This window comes from Rhynchophorus ferrugineus, unplaced genomic scaffold (assembly GCF_030347505.1).
Source record: "Rhynchophorus ferrugineus isolate W39M unplaced genomic scaffold, kcgeb_rfMv2 rfM1, whole genome shotgun sequence".
NCBI classification, from domain to species: Eukaryota; Metazoa; Arthropoda; class Insecta; order Coleoptera; family Curculionidae; genus Rhynchophorus; species Rhynchophorus ferrugineus.
The window spans coordinates 95,951,187-95,973,689 of record NW_027472580.1 but is presented as its reverse complement, the minus strand read 5'-3'; the positions used below and the strand labels follow the sequence as shown (position 1 = coordinate 95,973,689).

Here is a 22,503-nt window from a genome sequence, read left to right as displayed (position 1 = left end):
TTTAATCTTTTAAAAATTTTATAGTCGCTATATGCTAGTTTAAACCGCAACCTCATCAAAAACAGGTATTGTAAGTTGTATGTTTCTTTCTCAATTATTTATTGCCGTGCCTGTCTGCCTACCTGTACTTATTTTTCTATGTCCAATAGCTTTGACCCTTAGAACTCCCTTAATATCAATTTCCCATCGCTAGTGGATCGTAAAATCACATTTTCTCCATCAATTCCAATTAATATTTATTTTATTCCGATTAATTAGCACCCAATATGGAATGTTTTACCAACTAACCAAATATGGTTTTACTCACAAACAAATTTTTAATAATAGAGTTTAGTCCAGTGAAAATAACAATTATTCATGTTTAAAAGAAATATAATTAAATAAAAGTGTGCGTCAGTATGAAAAAGGAAATAAATCGTTTTACTATAATTAATGCAACCTATAGATGAATATTGAAGGTAGATCAATTTGTTGTTTGTCAAGATTTGTTGTTCTGTACACCATTTCCAAAATTTCCATCAAAAGCAACAGCAGAAATTCCTCGTCTAAAGTAAAGTATTTAATTATAGATTTTCAAAGATTTATGAAGATGTAATAGTATTTTATTAGATGATTTGATATATACTAATTAATTTTTTAAAATAGTAATCACAAGGATCTATTTATTCAGTATGAGAGATGCTGCAAAACTATAATCTTCACAAATTTGTCAACATGTATCCGAATGTTATCACGACTTTGCAACAATTTATTCAATTGACGTAGATAGGCATATAGCAACAGTTTCATTCGGTTTTAGCAGGTTCTAATGCACTGTATGCTGATCTCACCATATCCACAGCAAGAATGTACTGCCATGAATATTCCGCTTTGCTGTCGGTGTACATGACTTCTGTGAACTGACAAATCACTTCTTATGCTTACAGTTGTTGTATTCGCTCATTTAGTAGTCACCTGTCACAATACACAACGAAAAACTCTTCATTCTTGGCCTAGCAATGAAATCGTGATATTGAAACAATTCAAAATTTATATATATATATATATACTAGATTGAAGTTATTGTAAAAACAAATTGTAGGTTACTCGGTAACGATTAATAACATTGTAATAAATGAAATTTAAAAAATATAAAAATATAATTTTCTAACTACTTCCTGCTATCCCTGCTAAAACACTAGAAAATCGATCCATTTTTAAAACGAATCATTACGTATGATGAAGAAAAAATCTATAAAACTCTATCCACACTTATATATTTGACAAGCTTGGAAAGAAATTGTTCATCAAAAGAGGCATGTAAAAACATTAGTTTATTGGTTTTTCTTGCCGAGAAAGATTTAAAAATCTCTAATAACAGAATTATGAATTTACCAGTAAAAGTAACAATTCTGAACATCATTATAATAGAATATAAAAGATTGGTATTAATTATATTCTGATATTAATAATAAATAAGACCGGAAATTTTTCAGCTAATGCACGTCGGCGGATTTAAACGTGCCTGACGTCTAATACCGAACTTACTAACATATTTAAAATTATTAACGGCGTCAAGACACCTGCGACTGAAAGGTACAAACAAATGACGACCGAGGACCGATAACGAAGTAGAAATTTGAACTTTACTTTTAAGCCATAAAAGACGGCAGAGGTCCTCCATAATAACTAATTAATAGAGGCTCGACGAACGTGCCCCGATGATCTTTAAGCCCGCTCATTCGGAACAAGTCATGTCTGGGCCACGGCTTAGCCGTCTTGATCGCATCGCTATTACCTATTCCGGCCTAATCCCGTAGGTAGGTGGTCGTCTTCAGTCTAAATATTTCAATAGCTTAATGTGTCCTAATGGCCTTATTATCCTTGGGTTTACCCAACTCTTTGTAGGAGATATTTCATTCATGCCGTGCGATATTATTGTCTTTGATCCATTCTAAATGTATTGCAATAAGAATCCGTCCATTAAGACACGTGGGGAAAACCCAGGAGATATTTGCGGTCAACTAAAAATCGATTAGAACATAGGCAAGAGACAATGGACGGGTTGGAAGACTTTGATACAGTCTGATTTAATTGCCTCATTGTCAGAATACACGCGTAAGATAATGTAACAATAAATATTTGGGCATTATTGCACCGATTTTATGTTATTAAAGATTATAGTGGCGTCGAGAGATCATTATAAAGATATCAAGGTACAAATTTGCATGTATTTTGTACTCAGATTATTTAAATAGTATTTTTGAAATATCTGAACGCTTCGAAAATGTATCGTTATGAAAATATGTATTGTTTTATAATATGATATTGTTCTATTGTCATCTGTTGTTGCATCAATACATTAGCAAGACGAGTGCGTAATAAATACATCAGTATGTTTTTACCAAATAAAAATTAAATTAGACTATTTCAGCCAAAATTAAGAGCAAACACACTATACAAGTTCATGTGGCTTGATTCGCTTCAATCTTCGAATGCCCTGTGTGTTGTCCAGCCACTGTATTGCCTCTATGTCGAAATTTTGTAATATTGTTTCATGTTATAAGGCCAAATCTTGGATAACTTCGTAAATCCATTTGATTTCGAGGTCACTCAGCATTGGTAATTAATCCGAAGAATGAGGAATCTTTGTTTTGGAATCGCTTAATTATAACTTGATTTAGTGTTTTGGTGCCACCCTATATTTGCATCCCATAGGTCCGAGTTGGCTTTATGATTGGCTGATAATGTCTTTGGTTTTAGGATAATTTTAAGTTGAGAATATCTTCCGACTAATGAGTACAGTTGCTTAACTTGAAGTCTAATATGCTCTGCTTTTTGTCTAACATGGTGTTTCCAATTTAATCTACCATCAAGATGGATGCCGAGGTGTTTTACTGATTCTGCATATGTTTTGGTCCTTTCGACTTGGCATAGATTTGAAGCTATTAAGCTATGATATTGTTGACTATCGCTTGTACTTTTACACCGCTCTAGGCAGAGGTATGCCTTTTACCATAATGACTGAATCATCCTTAGATATATGTATAGTCTATTCAAAGTTTTTTAGTAATGCATCATGGATATTTGTGATGTCTGTGATATATTATCAAAGGATTTAAAACTACAATTAAGACACAGCTATAACAGTTTGTAGGTTAGATTTCTTTTGTTTACATTTAACTCTTCCACTCCATCCATGAGGTAGAGTTTCTAGGCGCGTTTTTTTATGTAGTGGTATCCCACTGAAGGCCTAATCCACCTAATTAACAATTGCATACCTGAGAAACGTATTTTACTTTCATTCAAGAGCATATTTATTTTTTCATTTAGTTCTTGTTTCCTTCAATAGTGTGTTTACTTGTCAAGTCATCTTGGTATTACTGTATATTTTATTTCTTCTGCTGCTATCTATGTACATCATTCTTCATAAAATTAATCACTGAATTCTGTCTAATCCATTTACCATGTCTACAAAACAGTTAGTATTCATTTTCTCCTCATATGTTGTAACCTAATGCTCATGTTTAGTTTTGAACAATTACAATCATATCTGTGCACATAAATCTTTCACGCCCTACAATACCATTTTCTACAGTTATATTCAATTAATTATGTACATATCTTTAGTTTTTGTTGTTTCCACTCTCATCACTCTGTCTCAGGAATTTCTAGCATTGCACAGCATTATCACATATCCTGAAAGTTTCCTTCAGTCACTTTCACTTTCCCACTCATTGTCCAATTCAATCACTAAACTGTTAATTTCTAATCTGTCTAAAACATGTTCACAATTCCACCATTTATTAATTACCTCCTCTGTATGTCTAATCGAGTCCATCCAAACCCAAGGTGTTATGGTTGACAATGCTTCCTTCCACATATCCAAACAGTTTTTGAAGGATTATCCTTCTCGACCAACAATATATCTACAGTTAATTATTAATAAATATAATGATCAACAAAACCTAATCGAATGCTGTTGTAGCTTTTACCTTTTTCCATCAATTTTTGTTGTCTTTACACTTTTTGTTACCGTCTTGCCAAGGGTGCCACAATGAACCATTTTAAAATATCCAAGTTTCATCAAGATACACAAATTCAAATAGTTTATCTTCCTTGGTCTTATTTTATGCCTTTAAAAATTTAATTATTTTCAAGGTAATGTCTGGAAGTTCTATTAAACCTCTCCAAGGGTTATCTTTACACCATTTAAACCCTATACCCTGTAAGAGTGTATAAAAGGAGGTCTTACATCCGTCAAAAAGATGCATGTCCCTAATAAAGGGATAAAATAATGTTTGTCGGTTTATAACCTGTAATAATTAAAACTAATATTTCCAATAATTTAGCGTACATCTGACAACCAGACGGCGACCGGCTGTCAGATGTATGAAACATTCTTGAACGCAATAGTGATAAGAGATTTTAACTTTAACCTGTAAACTATTGCGGTTGTATAATTAATTGTAGTTTTTCGATATGCAATAATGTTAAAATAAATTATATTTGATAATATATTTGTTCAATTATTTTATTTAGATTAGAATTTCTTTGTATGTCAAAGCCAAACTGAACTAAAACTCAGAGTTAATTCGGCAACATTGCAATATTTCGACGTCACAAAAATCCATGATGCATTACTAAAAAAACTTTGAATAGACTAGATTTTTTTACTTTTTACTTTTTTACTTTACTTTTTTTTTAGAAATTTTAACTGTTTCCTGTTTAATCTATAGAAATCTAGATCCACCGGACCATGATGGAAATTTATGAAAATACTACCGAATAATCTTCAACTTGCCAAATTTGATTTCAAAAATTTGAAACCACTGATGTTGATGTTAATTTTTGTATTAATTACATGTAACATTAGATACGCTTAGTATGATCTTAATTTACAAATTAATGTATTACTACTGTTCTATTATACTTGCATTCAAATACAGGCGAGTACGAAATTGATTCATCATAAACATAGCCTGTCAAATAGTAATCAATACCTAGTATGTATTTAACGAATTTTAATATTAATGATGAAAAACAATCCGTGTAGTCCAAAAAGCAATAAAAATAGTTCAGACACATAAATAATAAGTCAAAGATGAAAATATCTAGTGAATAAGCTAGCGTTGTGTTACTTCAAACTTCTGACCTAAAGTTTTTTTGTATATACGTCATCAAGATGTTTAAGGTATTACCTGCCGTAATTTGTAAATTCGCTACAGAATCAAATAATATTTTCCTTCTAATTTTATTCGGGTTAAAAAAAGATACAGCGCTGTCTGATTATTTCTAACACGTAGAGGAATGAGCCTGTCAGAGTCGACCGGTTGTCAGACGTATGCAAAATTCCTGATAGCAATAGTGATAAGAGATTATAACTCTAACCTATCAGGTATTGTGTATGTATATCCATTTATTATCCTTTTTTATCCATTTTTTTCACAATAACAGAAGTTGCTTCACTCAAAATGCTATAATTCACAAACTAATGATCCGACAGCTGTCAATTTATACACGCATCTTTTGAGGTTTAGGGCTAACTAAAAAACATATGGATGTAATTCTAGTAGCGCCATCTATTTGTCAAGCCGGGGACTTTTCAGTTGAAGTGTTATAATGTTATAGAACAAAAAAAAGTTGTCACATAGTGTAATCGATCCCCGATTACAATGTTAGCTGTCGGTTAATTTACGAAGCCTCCCGAGTCACCTCTTAAGCTGGAAACCTGACACTCGCGAGCGGAAGTATCGCGCAAAATTGTTTTTAAGTATGACGCACCCTCGCTCGGGAAGCGGGACGACCCCCTCGCGCGATGCATTACAAACAAATCCCCTTGTTCATAGCGCCAAAAAACATCCCCGAAAAGCTTAATGCAAAGATTACAGCGTGACCCTGGATTAATCTAATGCTTTTTTAAAGCAAATATCGATTGCTCCGCGCGCCCTCTACCGCCACCGCCCCGCGCGATAGAGAACGGTTTCACCCTCGCCCGTTTTTTTCTCCCCGTTCTTTTTCGTGTCCATTGAACGGGATCCATGTTTTGTTACAATTATCGTTGTAGTCCGTTCGGCCGGGTTTATTTGATTGGGATTAAAATGCTAATCTGTTGTCAGCGGTGTTTTAACAAGCCGTGAAATCGACGTTACCCTCGCACAGGCCGGATTTAAATCCCATTCATTGTACCTTATGGCTCCAATTGCGATCAGTTGGGTTTGTTTCGAATGTGTATCAGTAAATGTGATCGTTGTCATCACTTTCAGTGCCGCTAGTGTTTAATGTGTTGCTGTGGTAGTTAATCTCTGTTGGCATATTAAGGGTACAAATTTGATCCTTCGTGTTTAATGCCAGAGTTGCTAATAACATAACAGGTTAATTGAAAAGTCCCCGGCCTGACACATAGGTGGCGCTACTAGATTTAAATTTGTGGCGACCACCACGACCCTTTAGGCCACTACGCATTCACCAACAACAAGTTCAAAGGTTGGCAACGATGGTGGATTGGTACTATGCAGTTCCAGGCTATAAAAGACCATCCCGACAACGTTTCGCTCTCTTTTCTTTTCTCTACCCCCTTCTAACAGTACCACTTCCACAGCGCTATCGTACTTCCTTTACCTTAACCTCATATCCTGTCCATTCTCCCGCCGACCACATGTATCAATCAGTGTTAAAATAAACAAGTATTTCTTCAACCAGTGCTTTTAGTTCTCGTGCAACTTCCTTCCAAAAATAGTAGTAAGTGTTCGGACAAACAATCGTAACGACAGCCATACATTTCGATCGACCGACCAACCAGATGAACATTCCTACAAATTACTAGAAAAAAGCAATTTGAGTGAAGCAAATTTTGTTATTGTAAAAAAATGGACAAAAAGGAATTTCGCGTGCTGATAAAATATTGCTTTTTGAAGGGAAAAAATTGATTGATTGAAGCAAAAACTTGGCTTGATGCCGAGTTTCCGGATACTGCCCCAGGAAAATCAACCATCAAGGATTGGTATGCTAAGTTCAGACGTGGTGAAATGAGCACGGAAGACGGTGAACGCAGTGCACGCATAAAAAAGGTTGTTACCGACGAAAATATTTTTAAAATCCCCAAAATGATTTTGAATGGCCGTAAATTGAAATTGAATGAAATAGCGGACACTCTCAAGATATCAACTGAACGTCTACATCATATTATTCACGAATATTTGGGCATGAGAAAGCTCTGTGTAAAGTGGGTGCTACGCGAGCTTACTTTGAACCAAAAACAACGAGTTGGTGATTCGGAGCAGTGTTTGAAGATTTTCAAATGTAATAAAACCTAATTTTTACGTCGATATGTGACAATGAATGAAACACATTGACAGTCATCCGAGTAGACTGAAAATCATCTGTTATAGAACATGGAGTAACCTTCAGTTGATATCAACTAATGTATCAACAAAGCATGTATATAAAGAAAAACAATAAGACTTGCAAAACATAAATTAAGCTTTGCAGATACCTTTTTGAAGAGTAAATTATTTTAAATAATTGTGATCTATATCAAAATGTACACCTTTTTTACTACCACTTTATGGCAAAGAATAGCTACAATAGACATGCAAGCCTAGAAAGATGTACAAGCAAGAACTGTTTGGATATATGCAAAGAAGTGTTCTCTACAATATTTGGTTTAACACCTTTGGTTTGGATGAATCATGGGCATTTGGTTAGAATGTATGAGGAAATAATGGATGCTAACTGATTTACAGATAATATGACAAAGCATTAAGGAAATACAATTATTACATCAGAAGATATAGATATAGAGATAATCTGTAAAATTTTATCAAAAAATATGTAAATAGCTAGTAACCAAAATAAATAAGGAGAAATACAGTGATATGAAAATGACTAGATGACTAGATGGTAGAATGACCAGAATGGTAGTTTAGGCGTCCAGGGTATACTGATACATAAAAAGGAGCCTAGAACGCTGCCTCATAAATGCAAATATAATAAAAAAGGAAATTTAAGTGTAGTTTAAAACCTTCGATAACATATGCATTAGATGTACTGTAATGTTTAAATACATTATATTCGGCAATATTATTTTTGTATCATTATATACGTTATATGTTCAAGTAAAGTTGATGCGACAACATTGCGACATGAATGAGGTCATGAATTTATATGACGTTCATTAGTTGTTTTATAGGATGGATTATAGAATAGAGCTACCAGGTGTACCGGAAAGTCATTACCGGTTTTTCTAACAGATATCGCTAGGCTTAAATATACAATGTTATGATGTGATACATATGTCATTTTATTCTACCGACATCAAGCTTCAAAGCTGTAAACGTTATATTTAAAAAAAATACCGTCATAGATTTATACTTCTTAGAAAAGTTAGAGCTTAGTTTCGAGCCGGAAAACTGTTGTTTGAAGAAAGTCATCATTTACTGGTAGAAATTTACGGTGGTTACGTGGTTCCGAAAATTCAAAAATGGTGACTTCGAAAGCCAAATTCATAAATGGCAAATGGCATCCATAAGTTACTTGAAAGATGGACAATACGTATAAAATCAAATGGCAACAACAAGCAAATGGCCCACACTGTTTTGAACCATTTTACATAAACATAATTGAGATTTTTATGCAGTGTTAAGGTTCGTCAATATACATAGATAGTTGTGGAGTTATTTAGCATTGATCTTTTTCAATTATCCCATAAAATAAGTCAAAGGGTGTTAGGAGAATAATTCCGATCACCGGAAAAAGTGCGTAAATTTTGAGACACTATTTAACTTGACGAAACATTACGCTGATTCGGGGCAAATAATCTTATACAATAGATAACTTTTTACAGAACTGATTCAGATCTAAAGCCAATACCCGTGACTGAGCCGACTGGGAGACCGAGAGAACATTTAAGGCACCACGGCCACGGCCGAACATGGGGCATATGAAGCCATCCAACGTAAGCGGCATTAAACCGATACCGCTGACGTCTTAACAAGGCGTAAAATCGTCCTGACCGAAGTACGGACCGGGATTTGCGGTCGCGATACCCGAGATACCGAGCAACGGCAGCGTGAAATCGCCGATTTTTCGTTTTGTTCGTCATCTAGACGCGGATCGGGTTACCCGCGATAATTCGGCAACAAAAGAGCATCGGAGATGAGCCCTGACAGGCGAGCCGAAATCGGAGCCGGCCGTGCCTAACGACCCGTTCGATAATCGTAGCGGGCCGGTATCGGTTTCTGGCGCAAAACGACCACGAATCGGCCTTGTGCAACTCAATTCGCGTCGTGTCGCACGCATCGATCGCTAATCGACCGACTAAACGGCGAAGAATCCGAAAAAATTATGTCGGAGCTTAAAAGTAATCCACGTTCTCTACTTTTAACCAGAACTAGGCAAAATACACGCTTTGCTTTCTTTATTGATTACATCTTACATTAGATATGCTTAAACTAAACCGAAACTCCCTGTGGGTCGCTACTTCTTTTTTTTTTGTTCTGGCCTAAAACCAGGCGGTGAAAACATGACGCATATCTGTTCGCGGAGACTTGCCCCGGAGTGATAAGTTGGACCGGGTTATGTGGGACTGCCTCTAGACTTACCAATACACTAAACCGAAACCGCCTCACAGTTGACTCGTGGATCGCTCCTGCTAATGCATTAAATTTGGGGATCCTTGGGAATTTGGGAAGCCTTTATTAGGCACGAGGGCCCGGCGATATCACAGATAGTGAAACTAACAATTCATTCGCGAACTTGAGTTACGACACGACGGATGAGGTCATTTCAGCCAGAAAAAGGGGGAGGTTAGCGGTGACGCGGTGCTAAACTCCCAGCATGTCGACCAGCTGGCGAATTGGTTATTGGAATGGCGAACGATTAGCCCGAGAAATATTTTAAGTGCATCAATACAAGAAAGAAAAACCGTCTTCTACCAAAGAAACTAATATAAAACTAATAATAAATTAAATTATAAGTACTAGCGCATCCGCCATATTATTATAATTTAAAATCCATAAGTTATTTCTTATTCTATAGTTAAAAATACTTCATCAACAATGATCTACCGATAGTTACATCTTTATGTATCTTTTTATTTGTAATAAATTCCTTCAATAATACAGTACATACTTCCCTAGTACGTTGCCATATCGACCTTTGGTTTGTGGTTTGTGGTTTGCAGCGTTAGCCTGTTTTTAACGTCTAATTATCGTCACTAATGTTTTGAACAATTCCGCAGACATTTGGTAACATGGCCCAACAGTACCAACCCAAATAAAATTTTGCAGACTGATTCGGTTACGTGTTACGACGCATTAGGCAACAGTGTATCTATTTTAACTAGAATTAAATGAGAAAGAACAATTCGCTCTGAGTTTCAAACGAATTTTATATGTTTAGGCTGTTTAACTGAACGGTTGAACGGAAATATCTACAAAATGTTTACAAAATCTGTTAATTAGAGATTATAAACCGGCGTACGTGGTAAACCAAAAGTCAAATTTGTTGCGGCAACATTGCGACGTGCTGACATGATAATTTTCGATGACGTATATCGGTTGTTTTATTGGGCAGATGCATTATCGTTATATTAAATCTATTACCAAGCTACTATTAAATATATTATTTATATCGATACAAAAGCCAGTGTAAAAAAAGAAGAAGAAGAACTAGTAGAGGGCGCATTAATATGTATCGAAGCTATACAAAAGTGTTTAAAAGAGCATAGATGTAAATAAAGTTTATCTTCGTCCCGAAAACAGTTATTTCGTAACAGCTACATGGTTGTACTAGTAGTTTAGTACAGTTTTCATAACGCCGACTTCGAAACACGGTTCAATCAAAATCATATGTAACCCTTTATTAAAAGAAAAGCACAACTTTTATCAAAATATAACGCGTATTTAAAGAGTATTGAAAAAGTATAAAATATAACGTAATAAGCTGAAGAATAAACTATTTCTAATGGCGTTCCTCCTGGGGAGCGATGCTGTACGGCGACTGAGGACTGATGCCTATGTGTTTGGGGTCCAACCACGACCTGGGATACTTGACTAGATAAAATATTAACCCAATAAGGAACACTATGACGATCATCAGTAACGCTATCACGACCCTGTGGGAAGACTTCCCATATATCGCGGGATAGCATTGTATCAAATCCTTTTCCTGTAAACTCAATATCTTCTTGCCACGAAGACCTGACGGTGAAGCACATCTGAAAGGATAAACAAAATTATAATCAAGCCTTAATAAACTAAACACGCAAAGTTATTCAGGAGATTTCGTCATTCGAAATAAATTAAATTATTCTGACTAAATCGTGTTTTTCTATCTACAATGTATGGTTTATCTCTATATACAAACCAGGACCAGGTTTTCACGAATTTTTACATTCAGCTAGTTTAAAAAGTTCCAATAATCATCTGAATTTATTGTAATAATGAATTTAGATGTAACTCACTGACAAAAGTCTTCTAGTGTTAAATAAACCAACACTAACACCTTCTTGATGTGAACAGATATAGATACTTTATGTGATGAAGCCTCACAGACTGTTACACAGCTCGCATAGACACGAAGGAAAGTGACGCAAAGTGCTTCCTCAGATTTGAAAGGAATTGTTTGTCACGCGCTGCTTTAACAGGGTAAAATCATTAATTGGAGATCCACTCAAAATAAACAGAATCGATTTATAAAAAAAGACTATTTAAGGAACCTGTGCCTGTATCTTTATATGCACCTAGATAATGTTGCAGACAATATTGTATATGTTTGAAGTATAAACTGTGCATAGATACTATTAGATCAAAAATAAAGTTACAAGAGAAGAATCTAGATATACAAGGAACACTTACAGCACATAGGTGATGTGAAAAAAAAACAAACGCAAGGGAAATACATTTATACTAAATAAATGTGGATTATTGAAGATATTGATGCTGTTACTTGAAATTGATATTGAAATATACTGTATTTGGCATCAATTTAATTTGAGATAAGTTTTCCTACCTTCAGTTCCACTACTTGTCCTAAAATATTGATAATTTTAATCGCATTGCCATGAATTGTTTTCGGAGACACACAATATCGTTAAATTTAATCGTTAATTAAACTAAATTGATATATTATTAATTTTAGTTAATTGCGCATGCGCTCATTTAACCAATCAGATACTACATTTTGTTAACATCGCTGTAGTGTAATCCAATCAGCAGAATCTCTACTATCACCGGGTTGTTTATATCGAGTTTAAAACTATTACTTATATTTTCCTAAATTGATTTAAACGATGTTTTACATATACTGTTGTATGGGCCGAGTTTATTAATTAATTTTTCATTTTATAAGTAATAACTGAATATAAACCAAAATTAATTGATACATGTAATTTACAAGAACTGGCAACGCATCAAAAATCAATTTTAGTGCGCATGTCAAGCAGATTGACAGACCTTTTGGAAATATTATATAGTTCTGTAATAACGAAATTATGGTCTTACCAGATAGTAGTAAAAGGTCAGCGATCAGAACCAATAAATATATCATTGATCAATGTTTAAAAATTACAATTAATAAATTAGCGTTGAAAAACATGAAAAAAACTTTTACAATGGACACTGCGTATTTTTATTACGTTTTCTAACATTAATACGATTGCTGAACGTTCAGATAATAAAAAATAGTTTAGTTTTGACAATGTTAAAAAGACGTACTCTATAATTGAAGGAAAAAAACTTATTAAACAACATATTAAATGATCTCACCTTATCTCTCTACCATTGAACAGTTCCTTATCGAATTCCTGCAACCAAAGCAGATCGCAATCGCACTTCAACGGATTGTATAGCAGATCCACCTCGTTCAAGTGCCTGAATATATACTTGTAAGTCGCATTCAGACTGGTGATTCCGTTTCTGGCCAAAATCAACGACTTGAGACGTGTGGTTAAGGCCTTCGAGGCCAGTCCGAAGGCCAGCTCGGTGAACTCCGTTAAGTACGGACAATCCGTGACGACCAACTTCTCCAGGGCCGGTAAATTGTAGAAAGCATAATGGTGTATGGATGTCAAACTGGGCATCCGACTAGCTCGAAGGACCTTGAGCGAATGGTAGTTGAGATACCTCGCGGACAAATAACTGATATTATTTCCGGAGATATCTAGGTGCTCCACTGAGTAGGGAACAGGAGGTATATCGTTGAATTTATTATCCATAATCTCCAGGTGCTTCAGCGAATTGAATGACTTAAAATATTCGGGATGCAAATCGTTCAACTCCAAGTTGTTGAGCTTCAAGTGCGTGATGTTGGCGCTGACTCCCAACGTCGTGCTAAATACATCCTTGGACAAAGTCAGAAATAAACCGAGATTATTGTAACTCAAATCCAGGTATCTCAACGGCGCCGACTCGAAGGCGGAATTGGGAAGATCCTTGATGTTGTTGAAACTGAGATCCAAATACGCCAGCTCGTAAAGCTGGGAGAATACTGCGCTATCCTCGAAGGAGCTGATGTCATTGTGACTAAGGTCTAAATGCCGCAAGTTGGTGAAATCATCGAAGAATTGAACTGCGATGGAGTTTATCTTGTTGTACGCCAAGGTCAGATGGCGGATAGTTGATGGAGCTTGGGAAGGATAGTGCAAGACCTCGATTTCGTTCAAAGTCAGATCCAGGAAATGCAGGTCGTACAGATCGTCGGGGAATTGAAACGAACTAGGAAAGATCTTCAAGTCCAATCCGCTGCAATCCACCCGGGTGGAGGGAAGTTGGGTTTCGCGATTGGTGACTTTGACGCACAAACACTTGCCGGACACCGTTCCGTTAGAACAAAGCAAATCGTTGGCGAAAATTCCGCGAAAATACAATAGAAATATAAATGAAAATAAACGCAGAAACATCATGCCTAACGGTGACACTATAATATTGGCAAATAATTTTATCTTTATGAAAAATTAATAAAGATATGAGCCAAGTATGTTAACTTATCATTTACTTATCTGTTTGTAGAAGTAAATAGCGGATGAAAATAGTAATTTGAACGGTGAGAACTCGGACTGATTAATAAAAATCCCATAACGTTACTATTTAGATAAGCAAAAGTAATAAAAGTTTTTAACTTTTTGATATAAAACATCCTAACTTTCCTATTTAGAATGACTTTTATTAGACAATTAAATAAAGTAGACAATTAGATAAAACCAGGTTCTAAAAGTAACGACAACCTTATTTGGTCTATCTCACTCTTATTTATTTTGTCTCATACATTATCTTATTGCGATAGAAAGTTAAACAAATTTTTTTTAAAAATACATAAAAAAAGTTTATGGACTATTTGGTGGATGCGCCAAACGGCCATATATTACACTAATCAACACTACAAGAAATGTTGTACGCGGGACAAAGTAATTCAAACATGCACAAAAAAACTTACCTACTTATTAGAGAGGAAAGGGATGGTAGAGAAAAGATAAATATAGAATTACAGATTGTATGGAGGAAACTGAAGAATACAAAATCACCGGGCCAAGATGAAATAGTAGCAGAAATCTGACCGAGAGTCTGAGTCCCTGTTTAGTTTTTATACATACACACTTTAAAATAATCGGAAATATTTATAAGCAACAAGAAATCACGTATTCAAAATATCTAATTAAAAATAATACCAAAAATTTAAAAAGGAATTAGGCTTATATAATGAATTGAGAAAAAAGCTATATGTTTCTCAAAAAGAATTTATTCATACAAATTTATATAAATTCATAAATATCTGAAATAACAGTTTTCAAATTGGAATAACTATTGACTGAGTAAACGAATCACATTACTTGTATATCGAAAATGCTCTATGGATATTACTTTTCAAATGCGCTACAGCTTGACTTTAATTTTAAGGTTCTACTAGATACACGACTTTAAAACTATCTATTAGGAAAAAGCGACGTTACTTTTCTCTCAACCCTATATAACACATACAGAGCTGATTGATCATTTCAATGCCAGTGTGATATAGCAATTTTAAATTAAAACATTTTATATAATTGCATGCATCACTGCTGAAAAATAAAGAATACTTTTTTTTTGAGCATACATTGTAAATCAAAGTTGTTATATTATCATCCTACAAAATTAGAGATTTGGAAGTGTACACATTCATTTTTGCGTTCAAAACTATTCTATATTGTCCACAAATAAAATAAAAATACAATAAACGTACTGTGACGGGCACAAAAACAAATGAACATCAGAAGGATAAATTTATTTTTTTTAAAGGAATTCAATACAAATATCTTACATAGTTACAATGTTAAAACTTTTTATAAAAAGTTACAAAAAATGTATATTAATACTAGTATGATTCCATAATCAATATATATAATACACAATATATTATCGAATGTATCGATATATACATCTAGGCAATATATTGAAAAACAATTGCACGGGATTTTTCAACCTCTTTCATTTAATTGTGCGGCAATGAACATCGCCCTGGAATACTCGATTAACTATATTTACAACGATATATCCTAAAACTATTTTATCAATTTTCCTCCTAAAATATATAACGTCCTTTATTTGCCTCAAAAATTGTACTGGATTATGAGTATTACAACCGTATTCGTAGAGATTCCTATAAATATTTGTGCATCGTTGCAAAACGAAAATGATAAAATAAATTAATGAAATAAGGAAATATAAAAATTGAGCATTAAATAAAAGAATATCACATGACGTCGGCGACAACACAGTTCCAAACAGAAGGCTTCATCATTCACATCAGCGAGAACGGTGCGCTTACCTTAATCAACTAAAAAAGATCCTTACTGATAAGTTTACAGTTTACAGGCACATTATTTGACTGTTTCAATCCAATTCTTTGGTCAAACATTTAGTATAAGTACACGATATTATTCTTCTATGAAAATTTCTAATCTAAAAACTGTCGACGAGAAACGTATCCTAACAAATAATTTTGCAATTTCCCATCGATCGTTAATTTCACTGATATGTCAAAAATCGGGTTCCAATTATTTTTGACGCGTATAATCTAAAATTTAGTTACTAAGGAATGTAAAGAAGATTAAAAGATTGTCGAAATGTACTCCAAATATATAAGTTCCGAGACATTTCCATAGTGGTAGAGATTCAGTTTTTAAAATTAAGTAAATATTGAGATCGTAGTTGAGAAGGAGATATTTGAGACGGAAATTTCCTAAGTTGCCGCAACTAGCAATACAGTAATTCATTACGGCGCCGGAAATAAACTCTTGACAGGTAGTGTTTAATCTCTGGAGCCGTCATCACACCTTATTTAAATTATTTAGCGTTAGATAAGAAATATATAAACGACATGTTTGCCAATTATAAATTTAAAATGAAGTATGAAGTTAAGCAAACTTAATTTTTCTTTTGCTTTAGTTATTACATAAATGTTAAAATTAATTTGTTAGAAAATAGACACCACCCATCAAAAGCCGACGATTTCCGAACGTCATAGATCGCCATAAATCGGCTCTGGATATACTGCATGCTGTAATATGGGAAGAAGAAAACGTAAACGCTTTTCTCTATCATGAAGAACTCTAGGCTAAATCAGTCGGTCCAAAGACGTATACAATGGTCATACAGACGTCTCGGAGTTGAGTCTTAAAACAAACTTGTTGCTTTTGGGATCGACGACTTCCTCGGTGACGTTGAAGTGAGGGAGTTTTTTAATGACACACAATAGTGAGACGTCATTCTGTCGCAGCTGGAAAGAGATGCCGTCCGTGATAGGCCTTGTGAGTAGTTCTTCACATATAAGCGCCCAAGTTTGCACTTCCTTTTGCTCTTTGTCGTTTTGCAAAACGGGTTCAGTGATTAAGAATTGTTCAAGGAACGCGCGAGGTGTCAAATCGTTGCTCAAGCAATGCGCCAGGTGGCCGAGGATAGAGTCGACGGTATGGCGGGGTTGTTGCCGCGTTATGCGAAGGTATTTCTGCAGTGCGCGCGCCATAGACGGGAAGATAGCCTGTGCAGCTTCGTGCGGATCCATGGGAATCGCGGAAACTTGGTCGTGGTGTAAACGTCGGATGTGAGTGAAGGCCTCCTCTGCGGCTGTTACAAGCCTGGCCCTGCGTTTTCTCACTCTGCGTTCATACTCATGCTCTTCGTAGAACCGCTCATTGTGGCTAGAATCACGTCTACGAGCGTGAGCCGCCAACATAGCTCTAGACTGCGACTGCTGCATCGGTGTGTTATTAACACCATCCACCTCATAAAATTTAAAACTCGTCGAAGTTTTCCTCGACTTCGAAACGGGAATACGTTCTAAATACGGATTATAGATAGGAAATTCTGTGTAATACTTCTCCAAAACCCATACAGCTGCTCTTTGAATACTCAGCTGCCCTATGCCATACGCTTTGCTCGCGCCGTCAGGACTTCGGACGATTTTTATATAGTACAGCGGCTGAAGGTGTCTAATTTCCACTAAAACTACAGCTAAATAGTGAATGAACAATAAAGTATCAGTCAGACTTAAAGCATAGGCGACCAATGCCTTGTAGTCGACCGTTTCCTCGGGAGTCGTAGCTGCCCTGGCAGTCTCAGTTACTTGTACTATGTAAAACAACCAATACGAGAAACTACACACCAGAACGAAAACCAAAACACCAGCCCTGAACATGAAGAATCTCGGCAGAGTCGCATGAGGTTTCCTCAAAAACACCGCCCAGGCTCCTATGGCTAGGATCGCCATTTTAAATGCCAAAGAAACGAGCTGACCTTTACACTCGGCACCACAGGCCAGCAGCCTGTCTCCATCCGCGAGACCCAGGCGGTTTGATAGGGCCGGGAAAAATCCCAATTTCGGAAAGACCACCATTGCTAGGGGACTAAGGAAGGCTACCGTTGAGAGCACATAGGTAATTACCGCACCCACGTATCTCTGACACATAAACCCGATTCCCGTGTCTGGTTCCCCAGGCCAGTTACTGACATCTTCCGTGGATTGCGACTGTTCCGAAGTGTTTCCCGTGATTGCCGTCGTATTTTCACCCCAATTGTCGTCTTGAGGTAAAATCTGAACTTCAATAACTTCCTGTCCATCGCGATTGTCGGGAGTTAGTGTCACTGCAGTTTGGAATGGGGCCATGTCGTCGTTTTTTCTACTTTTACTGCTCCTAAACGAGAAAAATTTATTACATTGATGCTAAATTTCGCAAAATATATAAAAAAAAATACGACACACTACTTGGATTATCAACTTTTTGAAAATAGAAAAAAAAAAGATATGGAAGAAAAATGTATGCCTTCCACAATTTATTTTGAAGGGACCACAGAAAAACACTACATATATGTATATATATTAATATGAGAAGCGAAAACTTCGGATTCCCTTTTAATAAGAATCAATAATCTAATAATATTATATGGCCCAGCAATTATTACACCATGTCGCATTCACCATTTTATTAACAAATTTCAGCACGTGTATAGTGTTAATAATTATTTCATTAATGTGTAATGTGTAGTACAAGCTACTTGCAGAGTTTAACTTTAAATATATTCTTATACTCTGTGGCTTTTGATCAAAGAAACCAATGATATAAAGTAGACATTAAAAATATGAACTTATAAAATAGTCATATGGAAAAGGAATATTTTCTACAAGATATGGAACTCATCTTGTCTAATGTTTTCTAATGCAAAAAAAAAGTAAATCAGATTGACAATTTAATTTACAGTATAAGTAATACTGTATTAGTAGAAAAGCTTCAATCGCTTTCTATCTTAACTGAAATCCATTCCAATATGATAATTTGATCCCACATATAAACTTAACTTATCTGGCACTACTTTACCGTTTAACATTCAAATAATTCAGTCTCTATTTATACCTGATTTATGATGGCAATGATGGCTTTGATCCAATAATAATGTTGAAGAAGCAAAATAAACCAAGGAATTACATCAAAAATAAATAAAAATAAGAATTGTTAACTGTAAATAAAATCAACTATATGCAAAATGTTGCAGAAATATTGTCACTAGAACTAAAATGGACTAGATACTTTCTCCATAATAGAGATTGGAAATAAAATAATTTTGCATATTTGATTTTTATGCAAAATATATTCAAAATAAAGTAAGATATGTTAGAAAGTATAGTTGGAAACCTTACACTCTATCCACAATAAAAGTCTTATTCCAATTAAAATAAACAAAAGAATAGCCCCATTAACCCAAATAATTAAAAATAAACAACTCACCTTGTACTTCTATGTGAATGCTGCCTAAAATTATTTCTATCCCTGTGACTTCGAGACCTCCTAGATCTTGAACTGTTTTCAGACTTTACTGATTCAGTCTCCATGATGGTAACAGTTTCATTACCCATAAAAATCTTCCCGTCTACCTCATAGGTCTACACTGCCACAATCAGTTGCGAAAATTCTTTAATACTCGTTAATTTTCAAGTTCAATGACTTTGTGGTGTGTATTGACATGATGTAAACAATCTAATCATCTCCTAAAATACTAGATAACAAATGGTCTAGTAACTTCACTCCCTGAGGTAATAGAACCGCGATTGCGTTACACATTTTTAACTACACTTTCAATATAAAACGGTAAATTATACATTTTTAAAAAATAATTAGGATAAGAAAGATATGGCTACCGTTTTAACTGCATCGCCGGTCAATGTAACCAACTGTCCGTGCTGTCAGTGTCAATGTCAACTAAAACGGTTAAGTCCGATTTATTGAATAAGAAGATTCTGACAGGTTAAGTCAATCATAGTTTTTAATAAACAAAACACACAATAAGTAGTACAATAATAGTAGTATTTCCGTATTTTGTGCAACAAAATGCAGTTTTATAACGCCCAAATAGCGGATATTCTTCGTTGTAATCAGAGAGATGAAGCATTTGTTAGTGATTTGGAGAGTCAGCTACACTCATTCTTGAAGTATATTAATAGTAGGAGTTATCATCGTATTCGCCAGTCAATTCCACTGATAGCGAATGTCTGGTATTATTATATGACCTCATTGAGCAATTTGCAAACGTTAGGAGAAGAATATGCTGGAATCATTCGAATAACAAAAAACAACAAAATACCATCAACTCTGGTAAGGAAGTGCTACTAGCATTTAAACTTATAGAAGTGTATTTTCTGTATAGATACAAATATTATGGTTAGTGCTACACATAGGAGGAGAGCCTTTGTTTGACAGAGCCCTAATTGCAGCTGAGAAACAAATAAACAGATCTGTTTCTCTAACTTCAAATGCCAAGGAAGTGCTGTTGAAATTGATTCAGATCTTTAAAAACCAAAAACTCTTCTTAAGAAGAATACACCATTCCCTGTTTTATATAACAGGAAATTATTATAACCTCTCTAATAGATTTACAGGAATCCGTTATGTAAGTTTATGTTATTTTTTAAGTATGATTAAATGACAAGATTAATTTTTAAGGTATTGCTCAGGCACTGGATGCAAGACAATTCATTCACAGGAAGTTTTAACTTCCTTGGTAAAATATCATTATTCTATATACTGTTCAACATAGTACAGGCAATGTTAAGTAAAAACTTTAATCTAAAGGATATGAAAACAACCAGTCTAGTTGTGGCATCCAGTAAATATTGCGTGTTATGTACAGAGAATATTAAAGGACCCACCTCTACTCCATGCGGGCATATATTTTGCTGGGACTGTATTCAGGATAGTTTGAGCTACCAGAAGAACTGTCCAATTTGTAGGGAGGAAGTTAGACCTAATAGAATCATCTTTTTACAGAACTACATGTAAATTATATTTAAGGGATAATAGGAGAGGTATCAAAGTAGAAACATACATTTTTTAAAATTATGTGTATCTTTATTAGCACCTGACCCTTTTTTAATATAAAAATATACATTTTTTGATAAAATACTTTAAGTACATCATCTAAGAGACAATTTTTTCACTCTTTTATAAATAATACTTTTCAGGATAGAATTCTAAATTAAAAATCTAAACTTTATGTGAAATTGGAAGATCTGATGGCTTTCTTGGTTGGTATCCATATAAAAATATTGAGCATATGACAAAGGCTGCGCCTAACACAAACTGCAGGCTCAATTCAAAACCAAACAAATAAATGGATCCTATACACGATATGACTATAGCTAAGGATGTTGCGAAACCTTTGAGGATGTTATCAGCATATTTAACAACAACAGCGACAATTAAGCCACCCCCTGCTTGCAATACAATGAGGTAATTCACAAATTTATCATACCCAAAGAAAAAACCCTTTTCTCTAATAGCATCACCATTGTATACATAACAGGAAACCCAGCCAAATGGTATGGAGCACAAGGACAGCTGCACATTGCGCATCCAAACAGTGACATCACTGCCTTTGAGAATTTTTTCAAAATACACTCCCGCAAAACCCGACAGAGCACAGGCTGTTAATGCCGCCATAAAACCTAAAAAGATTTTTTTTCTCAATATAATCATTTTAGTTACTTTATAACAAACCTATGAATCTATTTTGCCCTTCGGCGTTTTTCGAAGTTGTGTGCTCCCCACCCTGCGCGAGCTGTACCAAAACTACACCAATTATCAAGGTAAGTAACGATGTCCATTGCGTTTTTAACAGGGAACGTTTCAAAATAAACACAGAGAACATCGCTGTGGTTAAAATCTTAAGCTGATAAGTCACTTGATAGGTGGCTGCGTCGAGATGAGAAGCAGACACATAGAGAAGATTATTCTGAACCAAGTAAACGAATGAAGGGACACATACCTTCAGGGTGTCAATGGGTTGTTTAATGATTTGTTTATCTAATGTATCTAAAAGCCCTTTAAAGCTGCCCGCTTCATTATACACTAGCGCAAGGCATGTTAATAACTTAACAATTTCAGACATCAAAACGGCTAAAAAAATTCAGTTATATCATATAAATTATATCTCTCTTATCACAACCCATATCTCATTTCTATACTAACCTGTAGATGAAAGAAACATATCTCCATCCCTAGTTCTTGCATACCTCATACTAAGTCCAAGAATAGCATTTTGCAAGGTCAAGGTTACTAAGCTTACATATTTTAATGTATTGGCGCTATCTCCTAGAAGAAGTAAAATAGTTAAATGATGACATCTTCAGCCTTGTATATAATGGGATTCAAGGTAATTTCACCAAAAATGAACATAGATTCGATTTACCTTTCTTCATTTTGCAATGGGAACTTATCAACAATTCTAATCCTATTTACTTTAACACCGGTAGTAAAAATCTATAAATATGACCTATTTAAATATTCAAAAATTAAATTAAGAAATTAGGGGCTTACCTTTTATATGTTGAATTAAGTATTTAAGTTACGCCACATTTATAGTAATTCCAGTAATAAGTAAATACGATAATCCACTATTACTATCTATATTTAACACATTTTAACTTACAACTAGCCAAACCTAAACTATTTGAAATATTTTGTTGACACGTCGAAATGTTGGTAATCTATGCGCTCAGCTG

At 34.8% G+C, this 22,503-nt stretch overlaps 4 protein-coding genes across 4 annotated transcripts; 1 reads left to right on the top strand and 3 right to left on the bottom strand.

The window, feature by feature from the left end:
* Window positions 1-10,825: 10,825 nt before the first annotated feature.
* LOC143193198 (uncharacterized) lies at window positions 10,826-13,939 on the bottom strand. The gene is made up of 2 exons (XM_076399227.1): window positions 12,747-13,939; window positions 10,826-11,197 (listed from the first exon to the last, which is right to left on the bottom strand). The coding sequence occupies exons 1-2, from the start codon at window positions 13,880-13,882 to the stop codon at window positions 10,942-10,944; spliced, it is 1,392 nt and encodes a 463-aa protein (XP_076255342.1). The 5' UTR covers window positions 13,883-13,939; the 3' UTR covers window positions 10,826-10,941.
* A 1,283-nt stretch (window positions 13,940-15,222) lies between these two features.
* Vang (Strabismus domain-containing protein Vang) lies at window positions 15,223-19,700 on the bottom strand. Its single transcript, XM_076399145.1, has 2 exons — window positions 19,235-19,700; window positions 15,223-18,145 (listed from the first exon to the last, which is right to left on the bottom strand). Exons 1-2 carry the CDS (start codon window positions 19,360-19,362, stop codon window positions 16,603-16,605), a joined length of 1,671 nt encoding a protein of 556 aa, XP_076255260.1. The 5' UTR covers window positions 19,363-19,700; the 3' UTR covers window positions 15,223-16,602.
* Window positions 19,701-19,732: 32 nt separating this feature from the next.
* On the top strand, window positions 19,733-20,842 carry LOC143193231 (peroxisome assembly protein 10-B). The gene is made up of 3 exons (XM_076399317.1): window positions 19,733-20,098; window positions 20,151-20,393; window positions 20,447-20,842. The coding sequence occupies exons 1-3, from the start codon at window positions 19,835-19,837 to the stop codon at window positions 20,780-20,782; spliced, it is 843 nt and encodes a 280-aa protein (XP_076255432.1). The 5' UTR covers window positions 19,733-19,834; the 3' UTR covers window positions 20,783-20,842.
* Ugalt (UDP-galactose transporter) lies at window positions 20,830-22,492 on the bottom strand. Its single transcript, XM_076399305.1, has 5 exons — window positions 22,319-22,492; window positions 22,191-22,261; window positions 21,971-22,093; window positions 21,500-21,898; window positions 20,830-21,447 (listed from the first exon to the last, which is right to left on the bottom strand). Exons 2-5 carry the CDS (start codon window positions 22,198-22,200, stop codon window positions 20,987-20,989), a joined length of 993 nt encoding a protein of 330 aa, XP_076255420.1. The 5' UTR covers window positions 22,201-22,261; window positions 22,319-22,492; the 3' UTR covers window positions 20,830-20,986.
* Window positions 22,493-22,503: the final 11 nt, after the last annotated feature.

Excerpts from the sequence above, each read along its gene's own strand:
- LOC143193231 (XM_076399317.1), top strand. The coding sequence starts at position 19,835 with ATGCAGTTTTATAACGCCCAAATAGCGGATATTCTTCGTTGTAATCAG. Across the intron at positions 20,099-20,150 it reads ACAAAATACCATCAACTCTG|ATACAAATATTATGGTTAGT; the intron begins GTAAGGAAGTGC and ends TTTTCTGTATAG. Across the intron at positions 20,394-20,446 it reads GATTTACAGGAATCCGTTAT|GTATTGCTCAGGCACTGGAT; the intron begins GTAAGTTTATGT and ends TTAATTTTTAAG.
- LOC143193198 (XM_076399227.1), bottom strand. The coding sequence starts at position 13,882 with ATGATGTTTCTGCGTTTATTTTCATTTATATTTCTATTGTATTTTCGC. Across the intron at positions 11,198-12,746 it reads TTCAATGGTAGAGAGATAAG|ATGTGCTTCACCGTCAGGTC; the intron begins GTGAGATCATTT and ends TTATCCTTTCAG.
- Ugalt (XM_076399305.1), bottom strand. Across the intron at positions 21,899-21,970 it reads TATGTTTCTTTCATCTACAG|CCGTTTTGATGTCTGAAATT; the intron begins GTTAGTATAGAA and ends GAATTTTTTTAG. Across the intron at positions 21,448-21,499 it reads AGGGCAAAATAGATTCATAG|GTTTTATGGCGGCATTAACA; the intron begins GTTTGTTATAAA and ends AAATCTTTTTAG.
- Vang (XM_076399145.1), bottom strand. The coding sequence starts at position 19,362 with ATGGGTAATGAAACTGTTACCATCATGGAGACTGAATCAGTAAAGTCT. Across the intron at positions 18,146-19,234 it reads CATTCACATAGAAGTACAAG|GAGCAGTAAAAGTAGAAAAA; the intron begins GTGAGTTGTTTA and ends TTTCTCGTTTAG.